General features: G+C 50.2%; 1 protein-coding gene across 4 annotated transcripts in view; it reads left to right on the top strand.

Moving 5' to 3' along the window:
• The window catches only part of LOC119969215 (glycoprotein hormones alpha chain-like), a 108,993-nt gene that overhangs the window by 12,486 nt on the left and 71,330 nt on the right, over positions 1-25,177 (top strand). For 3 of the 4 annotated variants that reach the window (XM_038802535.1, XM_038802526.1, XM_038802551.1), the window contains exon 2: positions 22,323-22,410. In XM_038802535.1, coding sequence (XP_038658463.1) covers positions 22,384-22,410 — 27 coding nt within the window. In that variant the 5' untranslated portion in view covers positions 22,323-22,383. Of the gene's footprint in view, positions 1-22,322; positions 22,411-25,177 lie in introns of those variants that run through there. The other variant, XM_038802544.1, reaches the window with a different exon arrangement.

Consider the following 25,177-nt stretch of genomic DNA (forward strand, 5'->3'; position numbering starts at 1 on the left):
TCTTGCAGGGGGCTAGCAGGGAGCCATCGTAGAGCCCGTAGCTCTAGCTACCGATATGGCCCCCAGCACGTCCGGGTCAGAGGCCGGCCGCGCCGTGCTCCATAGCGGGCTCAACCCGCGGACCTGGACCAGCAAAATAGTGCCTCACGTTGGCCACTTGCGCGCCCCGGACAGCTCGCACACATTGCCGCCAGCCCCGAATGAAGCCCCTGCTGACCGCAGATTGTCCCTCCCTCTATTGTGGCAACCCCGGACTGAGTCCGCAGCCGCCACGCAAGGATCCCGAACAGTGGGACCATGAGAGGTCCACGCATTCGGGAATTCGGCTGGTTGGGGTTGGGGCATCGCAGGGAGAGCCTAAGGCAATGACCGGAGGCGATGGGTACTCCACGAGTACACCGATTTTCGGGGGGGGGGGGGGGGGGGGCGGAGAATTTAAAAACCGCCGCTGCTTCCAATTTCGTGATTTTGTCGGAAGGGAGCAGAGAATCCAGCCCCACATGTCTAGTTATTGCATCCTTTTCAATAGATTCTAATATTTTCTCGACTGCTGACATCAAACTAACATGTCTGCATTTCTCAGTTTTCCCTCCGCCTCTCTTAAATTGTGGGGTTACATTTGCTACTTTCCAGCTATTCGGAACCTTGCTAGAATTAATGGAATTTTGAAAAATAACCACCAATGCATCTACTATCTACAACCTCTCTTTCAACACTTTGGGATGTAGCTCATAAGGTCCAGAGAATTTATCAATCTTAGAACAAAGAAAATTACAGCACAGGAACAGGCCCTTCGGCCCTCCCAGCCTGTGCCGATCCAGATCCTTTATCTAAACCTGTCACCTATTTTCTAAGGATCTACTTCCCTCTGTTCCCCCCCCCCCCAATCTGTCCAGATGCTTCTTAAATTATGCTATCGTGCCCGCCTCTACCCACCTCCGCTGGCAAAGCGTTCCAGGCACCCATCACCCTCTGCGTAAAAAACGTTCCACGCACATCTCCCTTAAACTTTCCCCCTCTCAGCTTGAAGTCTTGTACTTGACACCCCCACTCTTGGAAAAAGCTTGTTGCTATCCACCCTGTCCATACCTCTCATAATTTTGTAGACCTCAATCAGGTCCCCCTCAACCCTGTCTTTCCAATGAAAACAATCCTAATCTACACAACCTTTCTTCACAGCTAGCACCCTCCATACCAGGCAACCCCCTGGTGAACCTTGTACTCAATACCCCTTCCGATGAAGGAAAGCATGCCGTATGCCTTCTTGACCACTCTATCGACCTGCGTTGCCGCCTTCAGGGTACAATGGACCTGAACTCCCAGATCTCTCTGTACATCAATTTTCCCCAGGACTCTTCCATTGACCATATAGTCCGCTCTTGAATTTGATCTTCCAAAATGCATCACCTCGCATTTGCTTCATAGAACGATACAGCGCAGTACAGGCCCTTCGGCCCTCGATGTTGCACCGCCATGAAAAAACTAAAGGCCATCTAACCTACACTATGCCCTTATCATCCATATGCTTATCCAATAAACTTTTAAATGCCCTCAATGTTGGCGAGTTCACTACTGTTGCAGGTAGGGCATTCCATGGCCTCACCACTCTGCGTAAAAAACCCACCTCTGACCTCTGTCCTATATCTATTACCCCTCAATTTAAGGCTATGTCCCCTTGTGCTAGCCACCTCCATCCGCGGGAGAAGGCTCTCGCTGTCCACCCTATCTAACCCTCTGATCATTTTGTATGCCTCTATTAAGTCACCTCTTAACCTTCTTCTCTCTAACGAAAACAACCTCAAGTCCATCAGCCTTTCCTCATAAGATTTTCACTCCATACCAGGCAACATCCTGGTAAATCTCCTCTGCACCCGTTCCAAAGCTTCCACGTCCTTCCTATAATGAGGCGACCAGAACTGTACGCAATACTCCAAATGCGGCCGTACTAGAGTTTTGTACAACTGCAACATGACCTCATGGCTCCAGAACTCAATCCCTCTACCAATAAAGGCCAACACACCATAGGCCTTCTTCACAACCCTATCAACCTGGGTGGCAACTTTCAGGGATCTATGTACATGGACACCGAGATCCCTCTGCTCATCCACACGACCAAGAATTTTACCATTAGCCAAATATTTCGCATTCCTGTTATTCTTTCCAAAGTGAATCACCTCACACTTCTCCACATTAAACTCCATTTGCCACCTCTCAGCCCAGCTCTGCAGCTTATCTATGTCCCTCTGTAACGTGCAACATCCTTCCGCACTGTCTACAACTCCACCGACTTTAGTGTCGTCTGCAAATTTACTCACCCATCCTTCTGCGCCCTCCTCTAGGTCATTTATAAAAATGACAAACAGCAACGGCCCCAGAACAGATCCTTGTGGTACGCCACTCGTAACTGAACTCCATTCTGCACATTTCCCATCAACTACCACTCTCTGTCTTCTTTCAACTAGCCAATTTCTGATCCACATCTCTAAATCACCCTCAATCCCCAGCCTCCGTATTTTCTGCAATAGCCGACCGTGGGGAATCTTATCAAACGCTTTACTGAAATCCATATACACCACATCAACTGCTCTACCCTCGTCTACCTGTTCAGTCACCTTCTCAAAGAACTCGATAAGGTTTGTGAGGCATGACCTACCCTTCACAAAACCATGCTGACTATCCCTAATCATATTATTCCTATCTAGATGATTATAAATCGTATCTTTTATAATCCTCTCCAAGACTTTACCCACCACAGATGTTAGGCTCACCGGCCTATAGTTACCGGGGTTATCTCTACTCCCCTTCTTGAACAAAGGGACCACATTTGCTATCCTCCAGTCCTCTGGCACTATTCCTGTAGCCAATGATAACCTAAAAATCAAAGCCAAAGCTCAGCAATCTCTTCCCTGGCTTCCCAGAGAATCCTAGGATAAATCCCATCAGGCCCCGGGGACTTATCTATTTTCACCTTGTCCAGAATTGCCAATACTTCTTCCCTACGCACCTCAATGCCATCTATTCTAATAGCCTGGGTCTCAGCATTCTCCTCCACAATATTATCTTTTTCTTGAGTGAATACTGACGAAAAGTATTCATTTAGTATCTCGCTTATCTCCTCAGCCTCCACACACAACTTTCCACCACTGTCCTTGACTGGCCCTACTCTTACCCTAGTCATTCTTTTATTCCTGACATACCTATAGAAAGCTTTTGGGTTTTCCTTGATCCTACCTGCCAAAGACTTCTCATGTCCCCTCCTTGCTCGTCTCAGCTCTCTCTTTAGATCCTTCCTCGCTTCCTTGTAACTATCAAGCGCCCCAACTGAAACTTCACGCCTCATCTTCACATAGGCCTCCTTCTTCCTCTTAACAAGAGATTCCACTTCTTTGGTAAACCACGGTTCCCTCGCTCGACCCCTTCCTCCCTGCCTGACTGGTACGTACTTATCAAGAACATGCAATAGCTGTTCCTTGAACAAGCTCCACATATCCAGTGTGCCCAACCCTTGCAGCCTACTTCTCCAACCTACACATCCTAAGTCATGTCTAATGGCATCATAATTGCCCTTCCCCCAGCTATAACTCTTGCCCTGCGGGGTATACTTATCCCTTTCCATCACTAACGTAAAGGTCACCGAATTGTGGTCACTGTTTCCAAAGTGCTCACCTACCTCCAGATCTAACACCTGGCCTGGTTCATTACCCAAATCCAATGTGGCCTCGCCTCTTGTTGGCCTGTCAACATATTGTGTCAGGAAACCCTCCTGCACACATTGTACAAAGAACGACCCATCTAATGTACTCGAACTATATCTTTTCCAGTCAATATTTGGAAAGTTAAAGTCTCCCATAACAACTACCCTGTTACTTTCGCTCTTTTCCAGAATCATCTTCGCCATCTTTTCCTCTACATCCCTAGAACTATTAGGTGGCCTATAGAAAACTCCCAACAGGGTGACCTCTCCTTTCCTGTTTCTAACCTCAGCCCATACTACCTCTGAAGAAGAGTCCCCATCTAGCATCCTTTCCGCCACCGTAATACTGTCCTTGACTAGCAGCGCCACACCTCCCCCTCTTTTGCCCCCTTCTCTGAGCTTACTAAAACACCTAAACCCCGGAACCTGCAACAACCATTCCTGTCCCTGCTCTATCCATGTCTCTGAAATGGCCACAACATCGAAGTCCCAGGTACCAACCCATGCTGCCAGTTCCCCTACCTTATTTCGTATACTCCTGGCATTGAAGTAGACACACTTCAAACCACCTACCTGAACACTGGCACCCTCCTGCGAAGTCAAATCTGTGCTCCTGACCTCTATACTCTCAATCTCCCGTACCCCAAAACTACAATCCAGGTTTCCATGCCCCTGCTGAATTAGTTTAAACCCCCCCAAAGAGCACTAACAAATCTCCCCCCCAGGATATTGGTGCCCCTCAGGTTCAGATGTAGACCATCCTGTCTATAGAGGTCCCACCTTCCCCAGAAAGAGCCCCAGTTATTCAAAAATCTGAATCCCTCCCGCCTGCACCATCCCTGTAGCCACGTGTTTAATTGCGCTCTCTCCCTATTCCTCATCTCACTATCACGTGGCACGGGCAACAACCCAGAGATAACTACTCTGTTTGTTCTCGCTCTGAGCTTCCATCCTAGCTCCCTAAAGGCCTGCCTGACATCCTTGTCCCCTTTCCTACCTATGTCGTTAGTGCCAATGTGGACTACGACTTGGGGCTGCTCCCCCTCCCCCTTAAGGACCCGGAAAACACGATCCGAGACATCACGTACCCTTGCACCTGGGAGGCAACATACCAAACGTGAGTCTCTCTCGCTCCCACAAAATCTCCTGTCTGTGCCCCTGTCTATTGAGTCCCCAATTACTAATGTTCTACTCCTTTCCCCCCTTCCCTTCTGAGCAACAGGGACAGACTCCGTGCCAGAGGCCCGTACCCCATGGCTTACCCCTGGTAAGTCGTCCCCCCCACAAGTATCCAAAACGGTATACTTGTTACTCAGGGGAACGACCGCAGGGGGTCCCTGCACTGACTGCTTCTTCCCAGTCCCTCTTACAGTTACCCATCTATCTCCAGTCTTTGGTGTAACTACTTCCCTGAAGCTCCTATCTATGACCCCCTCTGCCTCCCGAATGATCCGAAGTTCATCCAGCTCATGCTCCAGGTCCCTAACACGTTTTTTGAGGAGCTGGAGTTGGGTGCACTTCCCACAGATGAAATCAGCAGGGACACTGACGACGTCCCTCACCTCAAACATTCTGCAGGAGGAGCAGTGTACTGCCTTCCCTGACATCACCTCTAGATTTAAAAAAAAACAAGAAAAAGAAAAAGAAAGGAAGAGCTTACCTGGTATTACTTCAAACCCTGCTCCCGCTGAAAGGTAAGCAAATTTAAAGGCACTCACTCACCTTCACGACTGGCCCCTGCTCCCGCTTCCCAACCACCGTGGGGTGGGGGGGTTGGTTAGAGGAGGAGGTAGGGTGGGAAACACTCATGAAGTGTTTCGGGTTTAACTGTCACTTGACAACAGCCCCTCCACAAACCACCTTCAACTTAGGCTGACCGCACTGCACGTATGCAAATTTCCCCAGAACAGCTGATCAGGAGCTCTGCTCTGCTGCCCTCTGCTGGATGCTTGCCTTCACTCAAACTCCTTGGGTCTCCTTCGCAGGTTCACCTTCAACTTAGGCTGACCGCACTGCACGTATGCAAATTTCCCCAGAACAGCTGATCAGGAGCTCTGCTCTGCTGCCCTCTGCTGGATGCTCGCCTTCACTCAAACTCCTTGGGTCTCCTTCGCAGGTTCACCTTCAACTTAGGCTGACCGCACTGCACGTATGCAAATTTCCCCAGAACAGCTGATCAGGAGCTCTGCTCTGCTGCCCTCTGCTGGATGCTTGCCTTCACTCAAACTCCTTGGGTCTCCTTCGCAGGTTCACCTTCAACTTAGGCTGACCGCACTGCACGTATGCAAATTTCCCCAGAACAGCTGATCAGGAGCTCTGCTCTGCTGCCCTCTGCTGGATGCTTGCCTTCACTCAAACTCCTTGGGTCTCCTTCGCAGGAGGAGCTTCGATTGAACTCCATTTGCCATTTCTGTGCCCAACTCTCTAATCTTGAATTAATTTTTTGAGTATCAACTCTTTATTAATACTAATTTATTTCAGTTTGTAATTTTCACAAGCTCCTTTGTTCCCTCGTACTTCTTGAGACGTTTTGCATCTTCTCTGTGAAGACAGACACATCGGACAGGATTCTCCGTTTCTGAGACTGAGTGTTGACGCCAACACAGAATTTGTGGGGCTGGATTCTATACACCCCAATGCCGAAATCGCGTCCGGCGCCGGGGCGGAGAATCCACCTCTGCGCATGGAATCGGGACCGGCACCGATTCCCTGATTCTCCGGGCCCCGAAAGGCGTGGGCACTTCCCAAAAATGGAGAATCCAGCCCTTGGGATATAGCATGACTAGGCAGAGTCAACAAAAATTTCTGAGTATGCTGCACTGCGTATCCCCTACCTGTGGTCGTTGCTGAAGACCTGCCCCACCATTCTCCGCCCCCAACTAGCCGAAGTCATGACGGCATAGACCTAATCTGGTCCTGCCATTCGGGATACTTGTGTGGTGGCTGCAGACTCAGTCCGTGGCCGCCATGGTCGGGGGTAGGCCGATTGGAGGGCGGGGGGGGGGCCTCATACGAGACAGGGCAATGTTTGGGGGGACGGTCAGGGTAGGGCTCGCGGCCGATCGGGGGCACTATTTGGGAGGTCCAGCTCCGCGGTCTGAGTCCGCCATGGAGCACGGCAGGGCTTCCACCATGCGCATGCGCGGTCTCTGACCCGGAAGTACGGGGGCCCGTATCTGCAGCTAAAGCTCCTAGATTCACGATGAGTCCCTGCTAGCCCCCTGCAGGGCTACGAATAAGTGGTCTTTTCACACCAGTTTTTCTGGTGTGAAAGGCCACAATTTATACGACGGCGTGGGACATAGTCAGTTCTAGTGAGAAACTATGCCGGATTCTTCCAGGCGGCTGAAAAGCTGCAGCCGCAAATACAATTCTCCCCTCTCACACACCATGTCAACCAACAAGATGGCAGCAAGGAGAGCAGCCCCAAGATTCACAGACGCTGAGCTGGAGACCCTCTTGGATGCGGTGGAGGAGAGCCAGTTGACCCTGTATCCTGGCCCGGGAAGAAGGCTGTCAGCCGCCGCCGATCGTCATGCCTGGGCACAGGTGGTAGCGCTGTGGGCAACACAATCCAGACGGGCAAGCCGTGCCAGAAAAAACTGCACAGCCTCTGACTGGCCAGGGTGAGTTGTGTGCCCCTGACACTAACCCCATCCCACGCACTCGTAACCCTCGAACACCCCCCCCCCCACCCCCTCCTCGGAGGGCTGCCAAACCCCACTCTGCACCACATGCGGGTATCCATACAGGCCGCCATGGACGGGTGCACTGGCCACTGAGGCCATCTCCTATTGTCGTTTTATGTGTGTGTGCATGTCCCCAGGAGAACGCCGCGCGCAAATGCCGGGATTGAGAGAAGGCAGGAGGGAGACCGCCGGACCTGCGGACCCTCAGCGTGGCAGAGCATAGGACCCTGGACGCTGCTGCTGGAGGCCCGGAGGAAAGGGAGGTTGACGAGTTGGAGCTCGGCCACGGGCGAGGAAGTGAGTTGCAGTTCCCCGTGACACGTGTGTCAACCCCCCCCACCACCCTCAGCCGACACCATCACAACCCCTGGCCTTCGGTCTATTCATGCGTCTTGCCCTGCGTCTTGAAGGTCCTGCTGGAGGTGGGGTGGGTCCATCTGGTGCTCCAGCCAGTGCCACAGCCAAAGCACCCCCGTCAGCCAACACTGATGACGAGAGCAGCTCGGACACCAGCCCTCCAACACCCCGGAGCTTGGGACCATGGATGATACAGATTTCCCGTCACAGTTGTCTGCTGTACCCTCTACCATCCCAGAGACACTCATCTCGGTTGGACACTTTAGTGAGGAGGCTCCTGAGACACTCTCTGGTGCGCACCACACAGCTGCTCCGCTACAGCAGGTGCAGTTAGGAAGACCCGAGGGGGCGTATGGTCAGAGGGCAGGCTGACCAGAAAGGGCGCAGATACAGAGGGAGGTGGCCCAGTTCCAGGGAGAGATGGCGCAGTCACTGGCTGATGTGACACAAACCCAGAAGATGGTGGCACAATTGCAGCATGATGTGACACAATCCCAGATGGCGATGGCCCACGCCTTGTGCTCCATTGCCGCAGGTGTGCAGACCCCAGTCGACACCAGAGCAGGCCTCCAGGACAGGCAGCGGCAGCTGGTGGGGGTGTCTCCGGCGATAGGTCCGCTCGCAACCCCCATCCCACGGAGTACCTGGAGACAATCGGGCACCCCGAGGGAGCTGGAGGTGATGGGGTCCATGCTGGTGACTCCCGCAACCCCCCCCCCCCCCCCCAGCTCATCTGGTGGGTGGCGGGCAGAATCAGGTGTCACCTGGGACACCCGGGCAGCAGCCAGGCCCATCCAGGCCCGGTCGGGAATCACAGCAGGCTGTCTCCACTACCGATGTACCTTCTGGGGATCCATCGAGACGTAGCATTAGGGCCCATAAGGCCAGAAAAGTAGACACCAGTTAAGTAGGCATGGGTGCAGGATACAGCTTAGTTATAGGGGCTAGGGCACAATCCTGGATATATTTGTTCACATTACACACCTGTTCCCACTGTTACAACCTGCCTTGGTGCTCTGTCTGATGGGTTTGCGGGGGGGGGGGGGGCACCGCAGCAGGCCGCCATGATGCGGGTGACCCTTTGAACATCATATTGAGGGCCCCTCCAGAGCTCCTACTTCTTCTCCCCCACCAGCCATCACGCCGGTTTCACGATTTTTAAAAGCACATTGGCCACGAGGTGTGTACCATGCGTTTCCTCGTGACTTCCAATGAATATGAACTTCCCAGGTAACGTGGCGGGGCTTCCCCTTCAACGAAGGGAGCCCTTTACAGTATAAAAACCCCAACCTGGGTTCAGGTCAGGGAGGGAGACCCTCCAGGGAGAAGAAATTTGTGTATTGCAATGAAAGAGTATCATTTTGCATCTGACTTGCCTTCATGGTTTTTCTCCTCCAGTGTTGCACAACACACTTATGAACAAAGTTCTAATTAGTGGAATAAAAGAGAAAGTAGCAATGTGGACGCAAAATTGGCTGAGTGACAGGAAACAATGAGCACTGTGGTGGTTAATAGATGTTTTTCAGGCTGGAGGAAGGTTTATAGTGCAGTTCCCCAATGGTCTTGATATATGTTCGTGGGGCTGGATTCTCCGATTTGATGACTAAGTGCATCGAAACAGAGGCGTTTTACGCATGATAAAACGGCGCAAAAGCTGCACTAATTCTCAGTCTGGTGGCGGGCTAGCAGGCAAGCAGCTTTAGCTACAGATATGGCCGGAGAATTGCCGGGGCCGTGCATGTGCACGACGGCAACCTGCAGCGGCTGCACCTTGCAACATGGCACCGGCTGTGTGCGGACTCAGCATGCCAAATAATGCTCCCCTTTGGCCAGGCTCACCCCCCCCCCCCTTCCCCCCACCAGTGCCCCCAGCTCCCCCCACCGTTGCCCATGGACCGGCTCCCACCCAACTGTGGCGGCGCTGGACTCAGTCTGCAGCCGTCACGCCGGGTTCACAAAAATAAATAGCATGCGTGACCCACGCCATCGGGAACTCGGCCCATCGGGTAGGGCCTCCGGTGAGGTCTAGAGGCCGTCTATACAGCCCGGCTGACTCATGGCGTGTGTGAGTTTTCCCTTTTGGAGGGGGCGAACCATCGCAAAAGCGGCACCGATTTCGGCGTTGGAGACCGGTGAATCCCCTCATGACCTAGACCTTGGTGCACAGGGCACAATTTCAAAATTTATGGATGATATGAAACTTACAAATTTTGTGGACTGTGAGGATAGTGTAGAACTGCAAAAGGACATGGACAAATTGGAAGAATGGCGGACAGGTGGCAAATGAATGTTGTTCAATCCAACTGCCCGCCCGTCTTCTATTGTTACACCTGTGCCGGGTGTCCTTGGAGGGGGAGCATGCAGTGCCCACCAGTGTGCTTGAAGTCTCTGGTGACCAGTGGATCCTGAAGGGGCCGGAGTGAATCCTCAGACCCAAAAGCATTATTTTAATTTAATCCTATAAGGTTCTATTAAAAGATTTTGATTTTAGTTACAGTGCTGCTTTAAGCGGCTGTTAATTAGTTTATTCGTTAATTTATTTTTAGTTTGTTCTAAAGAGTTTATAACAAGAATCAGCTGGAACACTGGATTAATAGTTGGGAGGCAGAGATCTGTAATGCTGTGAATAAACCTAATGTGCTTCGCCCTCACAATCTTAAAAATGTGCAGGTTAGACGGATTGGCCACGCTAAATTGCCCCTTAATTGGAAAAAATGAATTGGGTACTCTAAATTTTAAAAGAAAACCTACCAACATGGAAAACAATTGTATTGTACTTTACCCTGTGGCGTGGATGCAACTAACATGGCAGGAGAGATTGGAAACTAAAAATAAATTTTTTCAGATAGAAGGTTGTAATCGGAGTTACTTTTCAGCAGAATGGTTGAAACCAATTGTAAAACGCCAGGGTATGATTTCTCATCAACGTTCTCTGAATCTGAACCTTTTGACCAATTGAAAAAATGAAGTAGATATATGGACATGGATTATGTCCTTACTGATGACAAAAACAGTGTGGCCTTTGCACAAAAGCAAGATCAGGTACAAAAAGACGTATTTTCGGAGTTTACGGCTCGTCAGCTGGACTCTAAGGAAGGTCTGGTGAATCTATTAATCTTTATGGATAAAATGTTTAAGAGAGGTGACCCTATTAGATGCATATGACGCATGGTCAGCCTTTGATTAATTTGAAAAGATGAAAGCAGAATACATCATGGAATTTTAACAGACGACATACAAGATTGCAGAAATTCTACTTGGAAATTCTTGGTTCGGTGCTTGCTTTCAAATTGTTGGTTGTGCTGATGTGTCTCATGTGGATAGGCTCCTGGTCTGAACTGGAGTCAAGTTCTCACAAAGAGATATGTTTTGGATAAGATATCTGCGACTTTCAAAAAAAAATCCAAGAAAACAGTCATTTTCAGTGCCCTTCATTGCACCAATGGGACAAGCGGTGGCATCAGAAAAGAGAGGATTCAGTGCTAACACATTTTAAGACTGTTCACTTATGGGGCACAGGCATTAACACAACAGAGGAATCACAGATAAATGGCAAGAGTCTGTCTTCCAGTGGCAACAGGTAGGAGAAGGTCACACATAAGGTGGCTGACGCGATGGTCTTTGTTTTTTGGAGTTTTTAACCCGGTATCCGGGGATTTTGGTCAGCAAAACCGGTACATCTATGGGATAAAGAATTTGTCGGCGAAAATATGTTGAAATTTAAGAAGGTGGTTGGTGGTATAATGATTACAGGGGAATAATTCTTCAATGGAGCCAGTAAGCTCGGAAAGTCCAGCAGGAAGGAAGACGGCGGACCCCACCTTTGGCGTGGCCGCCCATATCATGGTGGAAATGCTGAAAGACATTTGCGAAGCATTTTGAGGAGCAGGCCAAGGTGATGATGCGGTCAATTGAGGAGGCACTTGTGCCGATTCGGGAGATGCTGGAAAAGACTTTTAAGGTGGTGAAGGAGCATGGAGAGGTGCTGAAGGGTGTGGAGGTGGCCTTGTCACAACATGGTGATCGATTCCTTGGAAGTTGAGATGTAGCTGGTGAAGGAGACGAACAAGGCTGTGAGGGTAAAGGTGGATGATTTGGAGAACAGGTCGCGGAGACAGAACCTCAGAATCCTGGGGTAACCTGAGGGGGTGGAAGGCCCAAAGCCAAATGAGTACTTTTCTCAGTTGCTGGCAAATGTTTGGTGGGGGAAGGCGATTGTTCCCTCCAAAGTTGGATCGGGCCCATCGAGTACACCAGCGGAAGCCTCGAGTGAATGAGCCGCGACAGGCGGTGATTATTGGAGTCTACTGCTTGAATTTTAATTTGATTTATTGTCACGTATGTTGAGGTAAAGTGAAAAGTATTGTTCTGTGTACAGTCCAGACAACTTGTTCCTTACATGAAAAAACATTGGACATACATAAATACATAATGTAAGTACATAGGCACAGGCATCAGATGTGCATACGGAATGTAATACTACTCGGTAGAGAAGATGTGTGAAGAGATCAGTTCAGTCCATAAGAAGGTCATTCAGACGACTTCCAGGAGAAGGAACGGGTTCTGCAATGGGCCAAAGTGAATCGGGACTTGAGGTGGGAAGGAAGCATTGTTAGGATATACCAAGATGTCGGAGAGGAGTTTGCGAAGTGGCATGCAGCTTTTAATAAGGCAAAGTCAGCGCTGTTCAGGAGTGGAGTCAATTTGGAGTGTGCACCCAGTGAGGCTGAGGGTGACTTTTCAGTCGAAAGATTATTTTTTAATAGGTCAGAGGTGTTTATCAAGGAGCATGGACCACTGCTGCCTAAGGCGCTGAGGTCCCAGATTCGATCCCGGCCCCGGGTCGCTGTCCGTGTGGAGTTTACACATTCTCCACGTGCCTATGTGGTTTTCACCCCCATAACCCAAAAGATATGCAGGTTAGGTGGATTGGCCACACTAAATTGGAAAAAAAATAATTGGGTACTCTAAATTTAAAAACAATCATGGAGCATGGACGTGGGGCTTGAGTAAATGGATTTGCTTGGAACTTCAAAGGGGATGGTTTGGAATTGAGGGGGAGCTACAGTTATCAGGGGGATGTGGTTAGAGTAACAGTATGGGGAATATACGGCCCTCGGGGGGGGACTTTAAGTATTGTAAGGGTATTAGGCTTCAGTAACTTTTCCGTAGCTGGGACAGGTTGGGGAGTGTTTGGCGGGATTCTCTGTTGGCTGAAACCGAAATCGAGAAACGCAATTGGGTGGAGAATAGTTTCAGTGCCAAAATCGCAGCGGGCGCCGATTTGAAGGTAATTCGTAATTTATCGTCACCTCGACAGCGGCGCCAATGCAGTCCGGACTGCACATACAGTAAACGCCATTTGCATTTCATTAGCGGGCCTGACCCGGTATTCTCCGGGGCCTCCGCGATTCTCCACCTTCGATGGGCCGAGTTCCTGATGGCGCAGTTCACTTGTGCTTTTAAAAATCGTGAAACCGTCGTGGCTGCTGAGGTAGAGAGAGGGGGTACGGGAAATGTCCAACGTCACCATAGTTTGCTGACAGTTATACCACTGGTCGGGGGACTTGTGCCAGGGTCGGGGGGAGTAGGTCATGGTGGACGGGGACAGAACACCATTGCCGCAGCTGCACACGCTGCTAACAGCCCACTGTGATCTTAGTGGCACATGTCAAATGGGTATCTCCCCAGGCCACCCCCCCCCCCCCCCCCCCCCCCCCCCCCCCCCAGGTGCCAGCCGACCCATCAGCTGTATGGGCACGCTCCAGCACAACCAGTGCCATCTTGTTGGCTGGGATGGTGTGTATGGGGAGTGAAGTGTTTATATGCAGCTGTAGCTTGTCAGCCTCCTGTGTGTCAATCATGGACCCGGCGCATCCCGCACCATTTCTCATTGGAATCAATTGTTTTCCATGTGGCGCTGGTGCTAGCTCCTTCACAATCGCTGAATCAGTCCAGATTCAGTGCCAGTTTTGCTGTTGTGAAAGTCCACGAATGCTACCCCGGCGTCGCCACTTAGTCTCTGGAATGGAGAATCCAGCCTGTTGAGTTGAGGTGGTAGCTCCCTTGGGTGGCTCATGGGCCCACAGTCAGTGGGTCGGGGGATTGGAGGGAAAGGGGTGGTTCTGGTTTAGTGGGGGTTTTCTTTAAGGTTAGGGATATTTTGTTTGTACGGATTCGTTTATTTTTTGTTTTATGAAATGAAAACTTTAATAAAAATATCTTTTAAAAGAGGGCAGGGGTCTCCATTTCCGAGACTAAGTGCTGATTGAGTTACGGGTGTTCTACGGCCCCAATAGTGGCATTGGTCCGGAACAATTCAGGGCCAGCACCAGTGCCACATAGAACTAGTGCAATTTTAACGCATGCTGGCTTGTGATTCATAAGAACTAGGAGCAGGAGTAGGCCATCTGGCCATTCGAGCCTGCTCCACCATTCAATGAGATCATGGCTGATCTTTTGTGGACTCAGCTCCACTTTCCCGCCCGAACACCATAATCCTTTATTCCTTTGTTCTTCAAAAAACTATCTATCTCTATCTTTTTTTTAATAAATTCATTTTTTCCAATTAAGGGGCAATTTAGCTTGGCCACTCCACCTAGCCTGCACATCTTTGGGTTGTGGGGGCGAAACCCACGAGACACGGGGAGAACGTGCAAACTCCACATGGACAGTGACCCAGAGCCGGAATCGAACCTGGGTCCTCAGCCCAGTGAGGCTGCAGGGCTAACCCACTGCGCCACCGTGCTGCCCTATCTATCTCTAACTTAAAAACATGTAATGAAGGAGCCTCAACTGCTTCACTGGGCAAGGAATTCCATAGATTCACAACCCTTTGGGTGCAGAAGTTCCTCCTAAACTCAGTCCTACATCGACTTCCCCTTATTTCGAGGCTACGTCCCCTAGTTCTGCTTTCACCCGCCAGTGGAAACAACCTGCCCGCATCTATCCTATCTATTCCCATCATAATTTTATATGCTTCTATAAGAGCCCCCCTCATCCTTCTAAATTCCAACGAGTAGTCCCAGACTACTCAACCTCTCCTCATAATCCAACCCCTTCAGCTCTGGGATTAACCTAGTGAATCTCCTCTGCACACCCTCCAGTGCCAGTACATCCTTTCTCAGGTAAGGAGACCAAAACTGAACACAATACTCCAGGTGTGGCCTCACTAACACCTTATACAATTGCAGCATAACCTCCCCAGTCTTAAACTCCATCCCTCTAGCAATGAAGGACAAAATTCCATTTGCCTTCTTAATCACCTGCAAACCAACTTTTTGCGACTCATGCACTAGCACATCCAGGTCTCTCTGCATAGCAGCATAGAACATAGAACAGTACAGCACAGAACAGGCCCTTCGGCCCTCAATGTTGTGCCGAGCCATGATCACCCTACTCAAACCCACGTATCCACCCTATACCCGTAACCCAACAACCCCCCCTTAACCTTACTTTTATCAGGACACTACGGGCAATTTAGCATTGCCAATCCACCTCATCCGCACATCTTTGGACTGTGGGAGGAAACCGGAGCACCCGGAGGAAACCCACGCACACAGGGGGAGGACGTGCAGACTCCACACAGACAGTGACCCAGCCGGGAATCGAACCTGGGACCCTGGAGCTGTGAAGCATTTATGCTAACCACCATGCTACCCTGCTACCCTGCTAAAGCATGTTTTAATATTTTATCATTTTTGCTGTTATTCCTACCAAAATGGAAACCTCACATTTGTCAACATTGTATTCCATCTGCCAGACCCTAGCCCATTCACTTAACCTATCCAAATCCCTCTGCAGACTTCCAGTATCCTCTGCATTTTTTGCTTCACCACTGATCTTAGTGTGATCTGCAAACTTGGACACATTGCCCTTGGTCCCCAATTCCAAATCATCTATGTAAATTGTGAATAATTGTGGGCCCAACACGGATCCCTGAGGGACACCACTAGCTACTGATTGCCAACCAGAAAAACACCCATTAATCCCCACTCTTTGCTTTCTATTAATTAACCAATACTCTATCCATGCTACTACTTTACCCTTAATGCCATGCATCTTTATCTTTGTGGTGAATTATATACCTAGTAATTCACACTGTTGTATTACATGTATTGTGTCCTCGTGGGCTCTGTATGTGAGCCGTTGCGCGGCTCTGCCCATAGGGGAGATAAGGAGATTGTACTGGGCTCCGCCCCTGGCTCCGCCCATGGCTCCTCCCACTAACCGGAAGTATAAAGCACTGCAGTCGTCAGCTTGCTCCCAGTTCATCCCGTCGCACGCAGGCTCAGTTGTAAAACTATTAAAACCACTGTTCACTTCCAATCACGTGTCTTGTGAATTGATGGTCTCATCAATTTAATAGTCTTAGAAAACTTGAAGAAAACTACTATGGAATCAGCCCTCAAACCTGACCGACTAGAACTCGACCCGCAGGCTGCAGAGGCGAAAGAAATCTTTCTACACTGGCTCAGATGTTTCAAGGTGTACCTGGCTGAATCAAGCACTTCAGAAATTACAGAGGAGCAGAAACTCAGCCTACTGTACGCAAGGGTGAGCCATCGTATATCTACACAACTTAACTGTACTACCTCGTGTACGGAGGCTCTGGCCATGCTCGACCGAATTTACGTGCAGCCCATCAACGAGGTCTACGCGCGCCACATTTTTACGACCCGCCGCCAGCGCCCCGCAAAGTCTCTGGAAGACTTTTTGCGCGATTTAAAAGCCCTAGCTCGGGACTGCAATTATCAGGCTGTAACAGCCGCTCAACATATGGAACTCGCTGTCCGAGATGTGTACGTGGCAGGGCTCAGGTCCAACTATCTGTGCCAACAGTTGCTTCAGAAAGGGACCCAGAATTTGGAGGACACTGTAGAGTTAGCTACAACCATGGAGGTCTCGTTCCGCAGCCTCACCTCGTTCCCCGCAGACCAAGCGACCCCATCATGGGCCCCCCGACCAGTGATTGCCCCAGGCCTGCGCCGCGCGGCCACCCACCCACTATGCAGCACCAGCGTGCCATTTTTGTGGGCAGCCTCAGCCCCACGGCAGCACTGCCCGGCCCGCAACGCGACCTGCAGCAGCTGTGGTCGCAAAGGACACTATGCCCGGGTATGCCTAGCGAAGAAAACTCCTACTCTAAACTCTCCCGCAGCCCAGAGCACTAGCTTCCCAAACTCACAGGCCCGCAGGCCTCAAAATGCTGCAGCCTGTATGCCGACTCCGCCCCCACCCGACATGTGCGACTCATGGGGGCCGCCATCTTGGCAACCCTCCTCCACGCAGCTGGCCACGTGCGACTCATGGGGGCCGCCATCTTGGGCTCCATCCTCTTCAACCTCTGAAACTCATCTCGAAGACTACGACCTCAGCGGACAGTCATCACGGGGCCACTCCAACACAGCTGATCGAGCCGCCCACCGACTACCAGCAACTCAGCGCGGTCACGTTGGACCAGTCATGTCCGAAACACCTCCGGAACTCTATGATGACCGTTAAAATCAACGGGTACAGGACACCGTGCCTCTTCGACTCCGGGAGCACCGAGAGCTTCGTACACCCAAAACTGGTAAGACACTGTTCGCTCTCTATCTTCATTGCACGGCAAACTATCTCCCTCGCCTCAGGCTCACACTCTGTTCACATCCAAGGGCGCACCATCGCGACCCTAACAATTCAGGGCGCCAGCTACTCGAACTTCCAGCTGTACGTACTCCCCGAACTCTGCGCCCCACTCTTACTGGGACTCGACTTCCAGTGCAACCTCAAAAGCCTCACACGCAGCTTCGACGGACCCCTACCTCCACTCACTATCTGCAGTCTAGCGACGCTAAAAATCGACCCCCCTCCACTCTTTGGTAACCTCACTTCGGACTGCAAACCCGTAGCCACTCGCAGAAGGCAGTATAGCCTGCAGGACAGGGTGTTTATCAGAACCGAGGTCCAGAGGCTCCTACGTGAGGGGGTCATAGAGGCCAGTAACAGCCCCTGGAGAGCTCAGGTGGTGGTCGTCAAGACCGGGGAAAAATTCCGAATGGTAGTGGACTATACCCAAACCATTAACCGGTTCATGCTCCTCGATGCGTACCCCCTCCCCAGGATTGCAGACATGGTGAATCAGATCACCCAGTACCGCATCTTCTCCACGGTGGATCTGAAGTCTGCATACCACCAGCTCCCAATCTGCCCGGAGGACCGCCACTACACGGCATTTGAGGCAGATGGCCGCCTCTTCCATTTCTTCCGGTTTCCCTTTGGCGTCACGAATGAGGTCTCGGTGTTCCAACGAGCAATGGACCGAATGGTGGACCAGTAAGGGGTGCGGGTCACATTTCCGTACTTGGATAACGTCACCATCTGCGGCCATGATCAGCAGGACCACGATGCTAACCTCCATCGATTTCTCCAAACTGCCCAGAAACATAACCTCACGTATAACACGGAGAAATGCGTTTTCCGCACGACCAGGCTAGCCATCCTCGGCTGTGTCGTGGAAAACGGAGTCCTGGGCCCCGACCCGGACCGTATGCGGGTCTTACAACTCCCTCTCCCTCATTGTCCCAGGGCCCTCAAGAGGTGCCTGGGATTCTTCTCGTATTATGCCCAGTGGGTCCCTCAGTATGCGGACAAAGCCCCCCCACTAAGGCCACACTCTTTCCTCTGTCAGCTGAGGCTCGCCAGGCCTTCAACTGCATCAAGGAGGACATCGCCAAAGTGGCCTTGCGGGCGGTGGATGAATCCGTCCCCTTCCAGGTGGAGAGCGACGCCTCAGAGGTCGCTCTCGCAGCCACTCTAAATCAGGCAGGGAGACCAGTCGCCTTTTTCTCCCGAACCCTCTCCGCTTCAGAACTTCGACACTCCACGGTCGAAAATGAAGCACAAGCCATCGTGGAAGCTATACGACACTGGATGAAAGCGTATTGGGGGTTCGAGTGGAGTAGGAGCACTCTTTCTATGATTGGATCAGTTTTGTGTGCCCGTACGTGCTTCCGGAGGAGAACCGGGCCCGGTGTCGTCAACCTCGCAGGTAGGAGGTTCACCCTCATCACCGACCAAAGATCGGTTGCCTTCATGTTTGACAACTCACAAAGGGGCAAAATTAAAAATGATAAAATCCTGAGGTGGAGGACCGAACTCTCCACCTACAATTATGATGTTATGTATCGACCGGGGATGCTCAACGAGCCCCCAGATGCCCTATCCCGCGGCACGTGCACCAGCGCGCAAGACGACTGCCTGAAAGCTATCCACAATGACCTCTGCCACCTGGGGGTCACCCGGCTCGCCCACTACATCAAAGCCCGAAATCTGCCTTTCTCCACCGAGGAGCTAAAAACCATCACCAGGAATTGCCCGATCTGCGCGGAGTGCAAACCGCACTTCTATAGACCAGACAAGGCCCACCTGGTAAAGGCATTCCGGCCCTTTGAACGCCTGAACATCGATTTCGAAGGGTCACTCCCCTCGACCAATCGAAATGTGTACTTTCTGAACGTCATCGACGAGTTCTCCCGCTTCCCGTTTGCCATCCCGTGCCCCGATATGACCTCCCACACAGCCATCAGAGCTCTGTACAGTATCTTCACCCTGTTCGGGTTCCCCAGCTACGTACACAGCGACAGGGGTTCGTCTTTTTTGAGCGACGAGCTGCGTCAGTACCTGCTCGACAAGGGCATCGCCTCGAGCAGGACTACGAGCTACAACCCCAGGGGGAACGGGCAGGTGGAGAGGGAGAACGCGACGGTCTGGAAGACCGTCCTACTGACCCTCCGGTCCAGGAATCTCCCGACCTCCCATTGGCAGGAGGTCTTCCCCGAAGCGCTCCATGCTATTAGGTCCCTTTTATGCACCGCCACTAACCAGACCCCTCACGAGCGGCTATTTGTTTTTTTCTAGGGGCACTACCACGGGGGTTTCGCTCCCAGCTTGGTTGACGACACCGGGCCCGGTTCTCCTCCGGAAGCACGTACGGGCACACAAAACTGATCCAATCATAGAAAGAGTGCTCCTACTCCACTCGAACCCCCAATACGCTTTCATCCAATACCCTGACGGCCGTCAGGACACTGTTTCCCTCTGGGACCTGGCGTCTGCAGGATCCAACTGCTCCACCACCACTATCGCCGAGGTACCCCTCACACTACACCCCACCCAACCCTCTGCGTCCACGCAGCTGTAGGTTCACTGCCCGTGCCCCGCGCCTTTAGGTTTCCTGCGTCGCCCGTCGCACCAGTCGGGTACGAAGCTCGGACCGAATCACCCCCGGAGTCCACTATCGTACCTTCGCCGACCGCCTCCACCCAGCCACCCGAAGAGGCTGCAACCCCGGTGCTGCGCCGATCCTAAAGGACGACTCGGCCACTGGACCAGCTCAATTTGTAGACCCATCACCCCCGCCGGACTTGATTTTTTTTACAGGGGGTGAATATGGTGAATTATATACCTGGTAATTCACACTGTGTTGTATTATATGTATTGTGTCCTCATGGGCTCTGTATACGAGCCGTTGCGCGGCTCTGCCCATAGGGGAAGATGAGGAGTTTGTACTGGGCTCCACCCTTGGCTCCACCCATGGCTCCTCCCACTAACCGGAAGTATAAGCACTGCAGTCGTAAGCCTGCTCCCAGTTCATCCCGTCGCACGCAGGCTCAGTTATAAGACTATTAAAACCACTGTTCACTTCCAATCACATGTCTTGTGAATTGATGGTCTCATCAATCTTATGCAGCAACCTTTTGTGTGGCACCTTATCAAAGGCTTTCTGGAAATCCAGATATACCACATCTATTAGCTCCCCGTTCTCTACTGCACTGGTAATGTCCTCAAAAAATTCCACTAAATTAGTTAGGCACGACCTGCCCTTTATGAACCCATGCTGCGTCTGCCCAATGGGACAATTTCCATCCAGATGCCTCGCTATTTCTTCCTTGATGATAGATTCCAGCATCTTCCCTACTACCGAAGTTAAGCTCACTGGCCTATAATTACCCGCTTTCTGCCTACCTCCTTTTTTAAACAGTGGTGTCACGTTTGCCAATTTCCAATCCACCGGGACCACCCCAGAGTCTAGTGAATTTTGGTAAATTATCACTAGTGCATTTGTAATTTCCCTAGCGATCTCTTTTAGCACTCTGGGATGCATTCCATCAGGGCCAGGAGACTTGACTACCTTTAGCCCCATTAGCTTGCCCATCACTGCCTTCTTAGTGATAACAATCATCTCAAGGTCCTCACCTCTCATAGCCTCATTTCTATCAGTCACTGGCATGTTATTTGTGTCTTCCACTATGAAGACCGACCCAAAAAACCTGTTCAGTTCCTCAGCCATTTCCTCATTTCCCATTATTAAATCTCCCTTCTCATCCTCTAAAGGACCAATATTTACCTTAGCCACTCTTTTTTGATTTATATATTTGTAGAAACTTTTATATTCTGAGCAAGTTTACTCTCATAATCTATTTTACTCTTTATAGCTTTTTTAGTAGTTTTCTGTTGCCCCCTAAAGATTTCCCAGTCCTCTAGTCTCCCACTAATCTTTGCTACTTTGTATGCTTTTTTCAAGTACTTAATGATCCGTTTGAGCTGCTCGCAGAAAAATACTTTTCACTGTACCTCGGTACACATGACAATAAACAAAATCCAATGATCAGGGAAAGGGTTTATTCGTGAGTGCCAACCAGTGGCACCAGCATACGTCAGACCCAAACAACTGGACATAATTGGCTTGCCCATCAAGGCTAAGGAATGTGGGGTGGCGTCTCAGGTTGTAGCTCAATTTCTTCCCAGCCCTCATCCCCCCACTCTCCCAAGACACGTGAGCAATCCCCATTGGACCCCCACTCAGTACCATGAACCCACAGCCAACCACCTGGAAGCACACTTGACCCCTCCTCCAAGGCAACCAGGCTAATACTGCGAGGGTGACACCTTGGTATAGGATGACCATCCTACACCGTGAGCAACTGAACCCTTCCCCCGACCCACACTCAATTCCCAGAACCGGTGAGCGACACCCCCGAGATCTGCAACCCTCTTATATGTTCTCCAACCAGGCCCTTCAGTGCCCTCTCTCCCATGGACTCACCTGTTGGGTAGCAACGACCTGCACATTTACCTCCAGACTCTCCCTCGGCGGTGAGGTTACCATGTTCAAGTTTTTAATAAAGCAGTTGTAAACCCATGCCATAGAAGCTCGAATATACAGACGCGGGTGGGGAGGTTACGGCAGATTGCCTGCTAATGAGATGTTAATGTATTGAAATGTGGTTCCCGCTCAAGGCTGCGCATTAAGTCACTGGTGACGGACGGGGAAGATACAAAATCGTGATCTCACCGGCGATCATCTTGATTTTGAGACTCGTGATATTTTGCACCCACGCCACTGTTTGACAAACGCAGACACAAAGTCTCGCCCAGTGTGAATAACCGGTGTCTGGCATAATGTCCCTTCGAGAAAGACTGTCACTAAGAAACGTTGAGGATGGACCTTGATAGTATAAAGGAAATTTTGGACAGAAAATAGATCTCCAAAATAAAATGGATTGATATAAGTCACCAATTATCAAACTGTTTTACAGAGAGGAACGCTTGTTCCAGGAAATTGTTGGCAGTCGTTGAAGACGATGAGTTGTAAGAAATATGGAAAGTGTTTGCTTTGGAAGTATTGTAAGTATAGTGTAACGTTTTTGTATGAAGATAGAAAGGGAGTTATCTGCGGATTGTAGCCCAAATCTTCGCCCATGCACAGCATTGGCCCCAAAATATCTTCAGAAATTAGATAGATTTCTATTGAGGTTCAGTTTAAAATTCCTGTTTATCATCTTCAAGGAATTACAAATGAGGGAAAGAGTCTAAAAGTAATGGCCACAACTTCCTAAAATGGCCTTCTCAACCTTGTCCCTCGCCTGAGGTGTGGTGATCCTCAGGTTGAATCATCACCAGTCAGCTCTCCCCCTCAAAGGGTCTATGGTCATCGGGACTATGGTGACTTTACTGTCGAACAATTATGTGCAGTTCATACTCTAATTGCATGTTATGGAGATGGAGTTTTTTGTTTCTGATGACTGAATTTAAGGACATGCTTTTTTTTACATTTGGGTTGTGAACATAAGGAGGAATAGGAATAGTTTCCAAATCTGTAGGAGCAAAACTCAGATGTACAGAGGGCAAGCAATTTTACGATGGCTGAAGCTATCTAATTCACTCTCATCATAATGTATATTTGCTGTCCACGACTTGCTCGCCCTTTGTGTGATTTTACAGGATTGTAACCCCTGTGAATGGCAGGACTTTACTGTGTCCATAATGCAACAAACAGCAACAAGGATTGTTCAGAAGTTTTTTTTATAAATTTAGAGTACCCAATTATTTTTTTTTTACAATTAAGGGGCAATTTACCGTGGCCAATCCACCTAACCTGCACATGTTTGGGTTGTGGGGGTGAAACCCACGCAGACACGGGAGAATGTGCAAACTCCATACGGACGGTGACCCAGGGCCGGGATACGAACCCGGATCCTCAGTGCCGTAATCCCAGTGCTAACCACTGTGCCACGTGCTGCCCAAGATTGTTCAGAAGTTTTGGGGCAGACTTTGGGGATACATCCATCTAATTAGAAATTCCCAAATTATATATGGAACTTGAAATGTAGGATTATAGGTTCGAAGGACACTGGACACAAACATTATAAAAATAAGCAGTGCTTGTACTTGGGTTTCGCTGTTTATCAGACAGAAGAGCCACGGAAAAGCCATAGTTGGGTCAGACTTTGAGATCAATGGCAGACAAAAGGTGTCAACTCCATATGTAAGGTAAAGTTGCCATAGTCCCAGATTTCCATAGGCTGCTTTCCCTTTTGAGGATTTAACCTGAGGATCAACATACCTCAGGCGAGGAGCAAGATTGAGAAGATCGGTCTTCCTTAATAACCTGAAATGAAAATCGCTTATTGTCACAAGTAGGCTTCAAATGAAGTTACTGTGAAAAGTCCCTCGGTATAGGAAGTGAACCCACTCTGCTGGCTTTGCTCTGCATCACGAACCAGCTGTATAGCCAAGCAAGCTAAACTGGCCCCAGACATGTGGATTTTTGCACTGCATAGTCCTATACACTACCTACTGCAAAAGTGCAGCACCCTCTACAGGGAATCGGTGATTCATGTGAACAGGGCAAGCAACCGTGATCCAATCTTATTTAAGAATTGTTAATGTGCTAAATCTGAACCAGGATGTGCCAGTTAGAATTTTAAATTCAATGTCAAATCAGACACCGAAAAAGAGGAAAAGAAAACTTGGATTAAGAAAGAGATTAAAAAAGACAGAAAGGAAAAGTAATAAAGTAATGCATTGGAAAAAAAAATTCTGACATTAGTTAAAAATTAAAATGAATGAGGCTGTACATTCAATTAATTTTCCGTTCTGGGAAGCTAGTAATTAAGGATTATCATAGCATTAAAAGAGTGCCGGAACAGACAATCCTACTTTTCGTCTGGCGAGCTTAGTGTGTAAACATGAGATAAGTACAGCAATTGCACCCACCACTAGTGATATATTGTATGTATTACGGCAGTGCCCGTGTATTACAAATACTACGGTAAATCCCTGCCTGCTGGCTCCTCCCAGCAGGCAGCGTATAAAAGTGTATGCTCTCCTGCACTGCTCCCATTCTGGTTCCAGCTACAGGAGGCACAACATCTTGTGCAATAAAGCCTGGATTGTTTCACCATTCTCGTCTCGTGTAATTGACGGTACATCAATTTATTGCACAAAATTTTAAAAGGTGGACTTCCTAATCAAGACTGATCGCTTGCAGCTGAGCCCTCACGCAGCCAACGCCACTTCCACATTCGACCACTGGCTAGCCTGCTTCAAAGGCTACCTCAGAGAAGCACTGAAGAACTCTAGGACCCACAGAAGCTCCAAGTCCTCTACTCACGGGTGAGCCCTGAAAATTTCCCCCTCATCCAGGATGCGCCCACCTACACAGAAGCGATGACGCTCCTAAAGGGACATTACGTTAAACCGGTGAATCAAGTGTATGTCAGGCAACTCCCGGGGGAGACTCCTGGACGATTTCTTGCAGGCCCTACAGATTCTCGGTAGGAACTGTGACTGCCAGACAGTTTCGGCAGTCCAACACACCGAACTATTAATCAGAGACGCTTATGTCACGGGCATGAAGTTTACGTACGTTCTCCAGCGACTATTGGAAGGGGGTACCCTCGATCTTGCGGAGACTAGGCAGCTTGCTAATTCACTAGAAGTGGCCTCCCGTAATCTGGAGGCCTTCACCCCCGCCCGCGCGGCAGTACTGTGGGCCGCACCAGCTGCCGACTCCAGCTCACCGCAAGCCTGCGTCGCGTGGCAGCCAGCCAACTCCGGGGGCCCAAGTGTTATTTTTGTGGACAGAGCAAACTCCCCAGGCAGCGCTGCC

The sequence above is a fragment of the Scyliorhinus canicula genome, chromosome 1 (genome assembly GCF_902713615.1).
Source record: "Scyliorhinus canicula chromosome 1, sScyCan1.1, whole genome shotgun sequence".
NCBI lineage: Eukaryota > Metazoa > Chordata > Chondrichthyes > Carcharhiniformes > Scyliorhinidae > Scyliorhinus > Scyliorhinus canicula.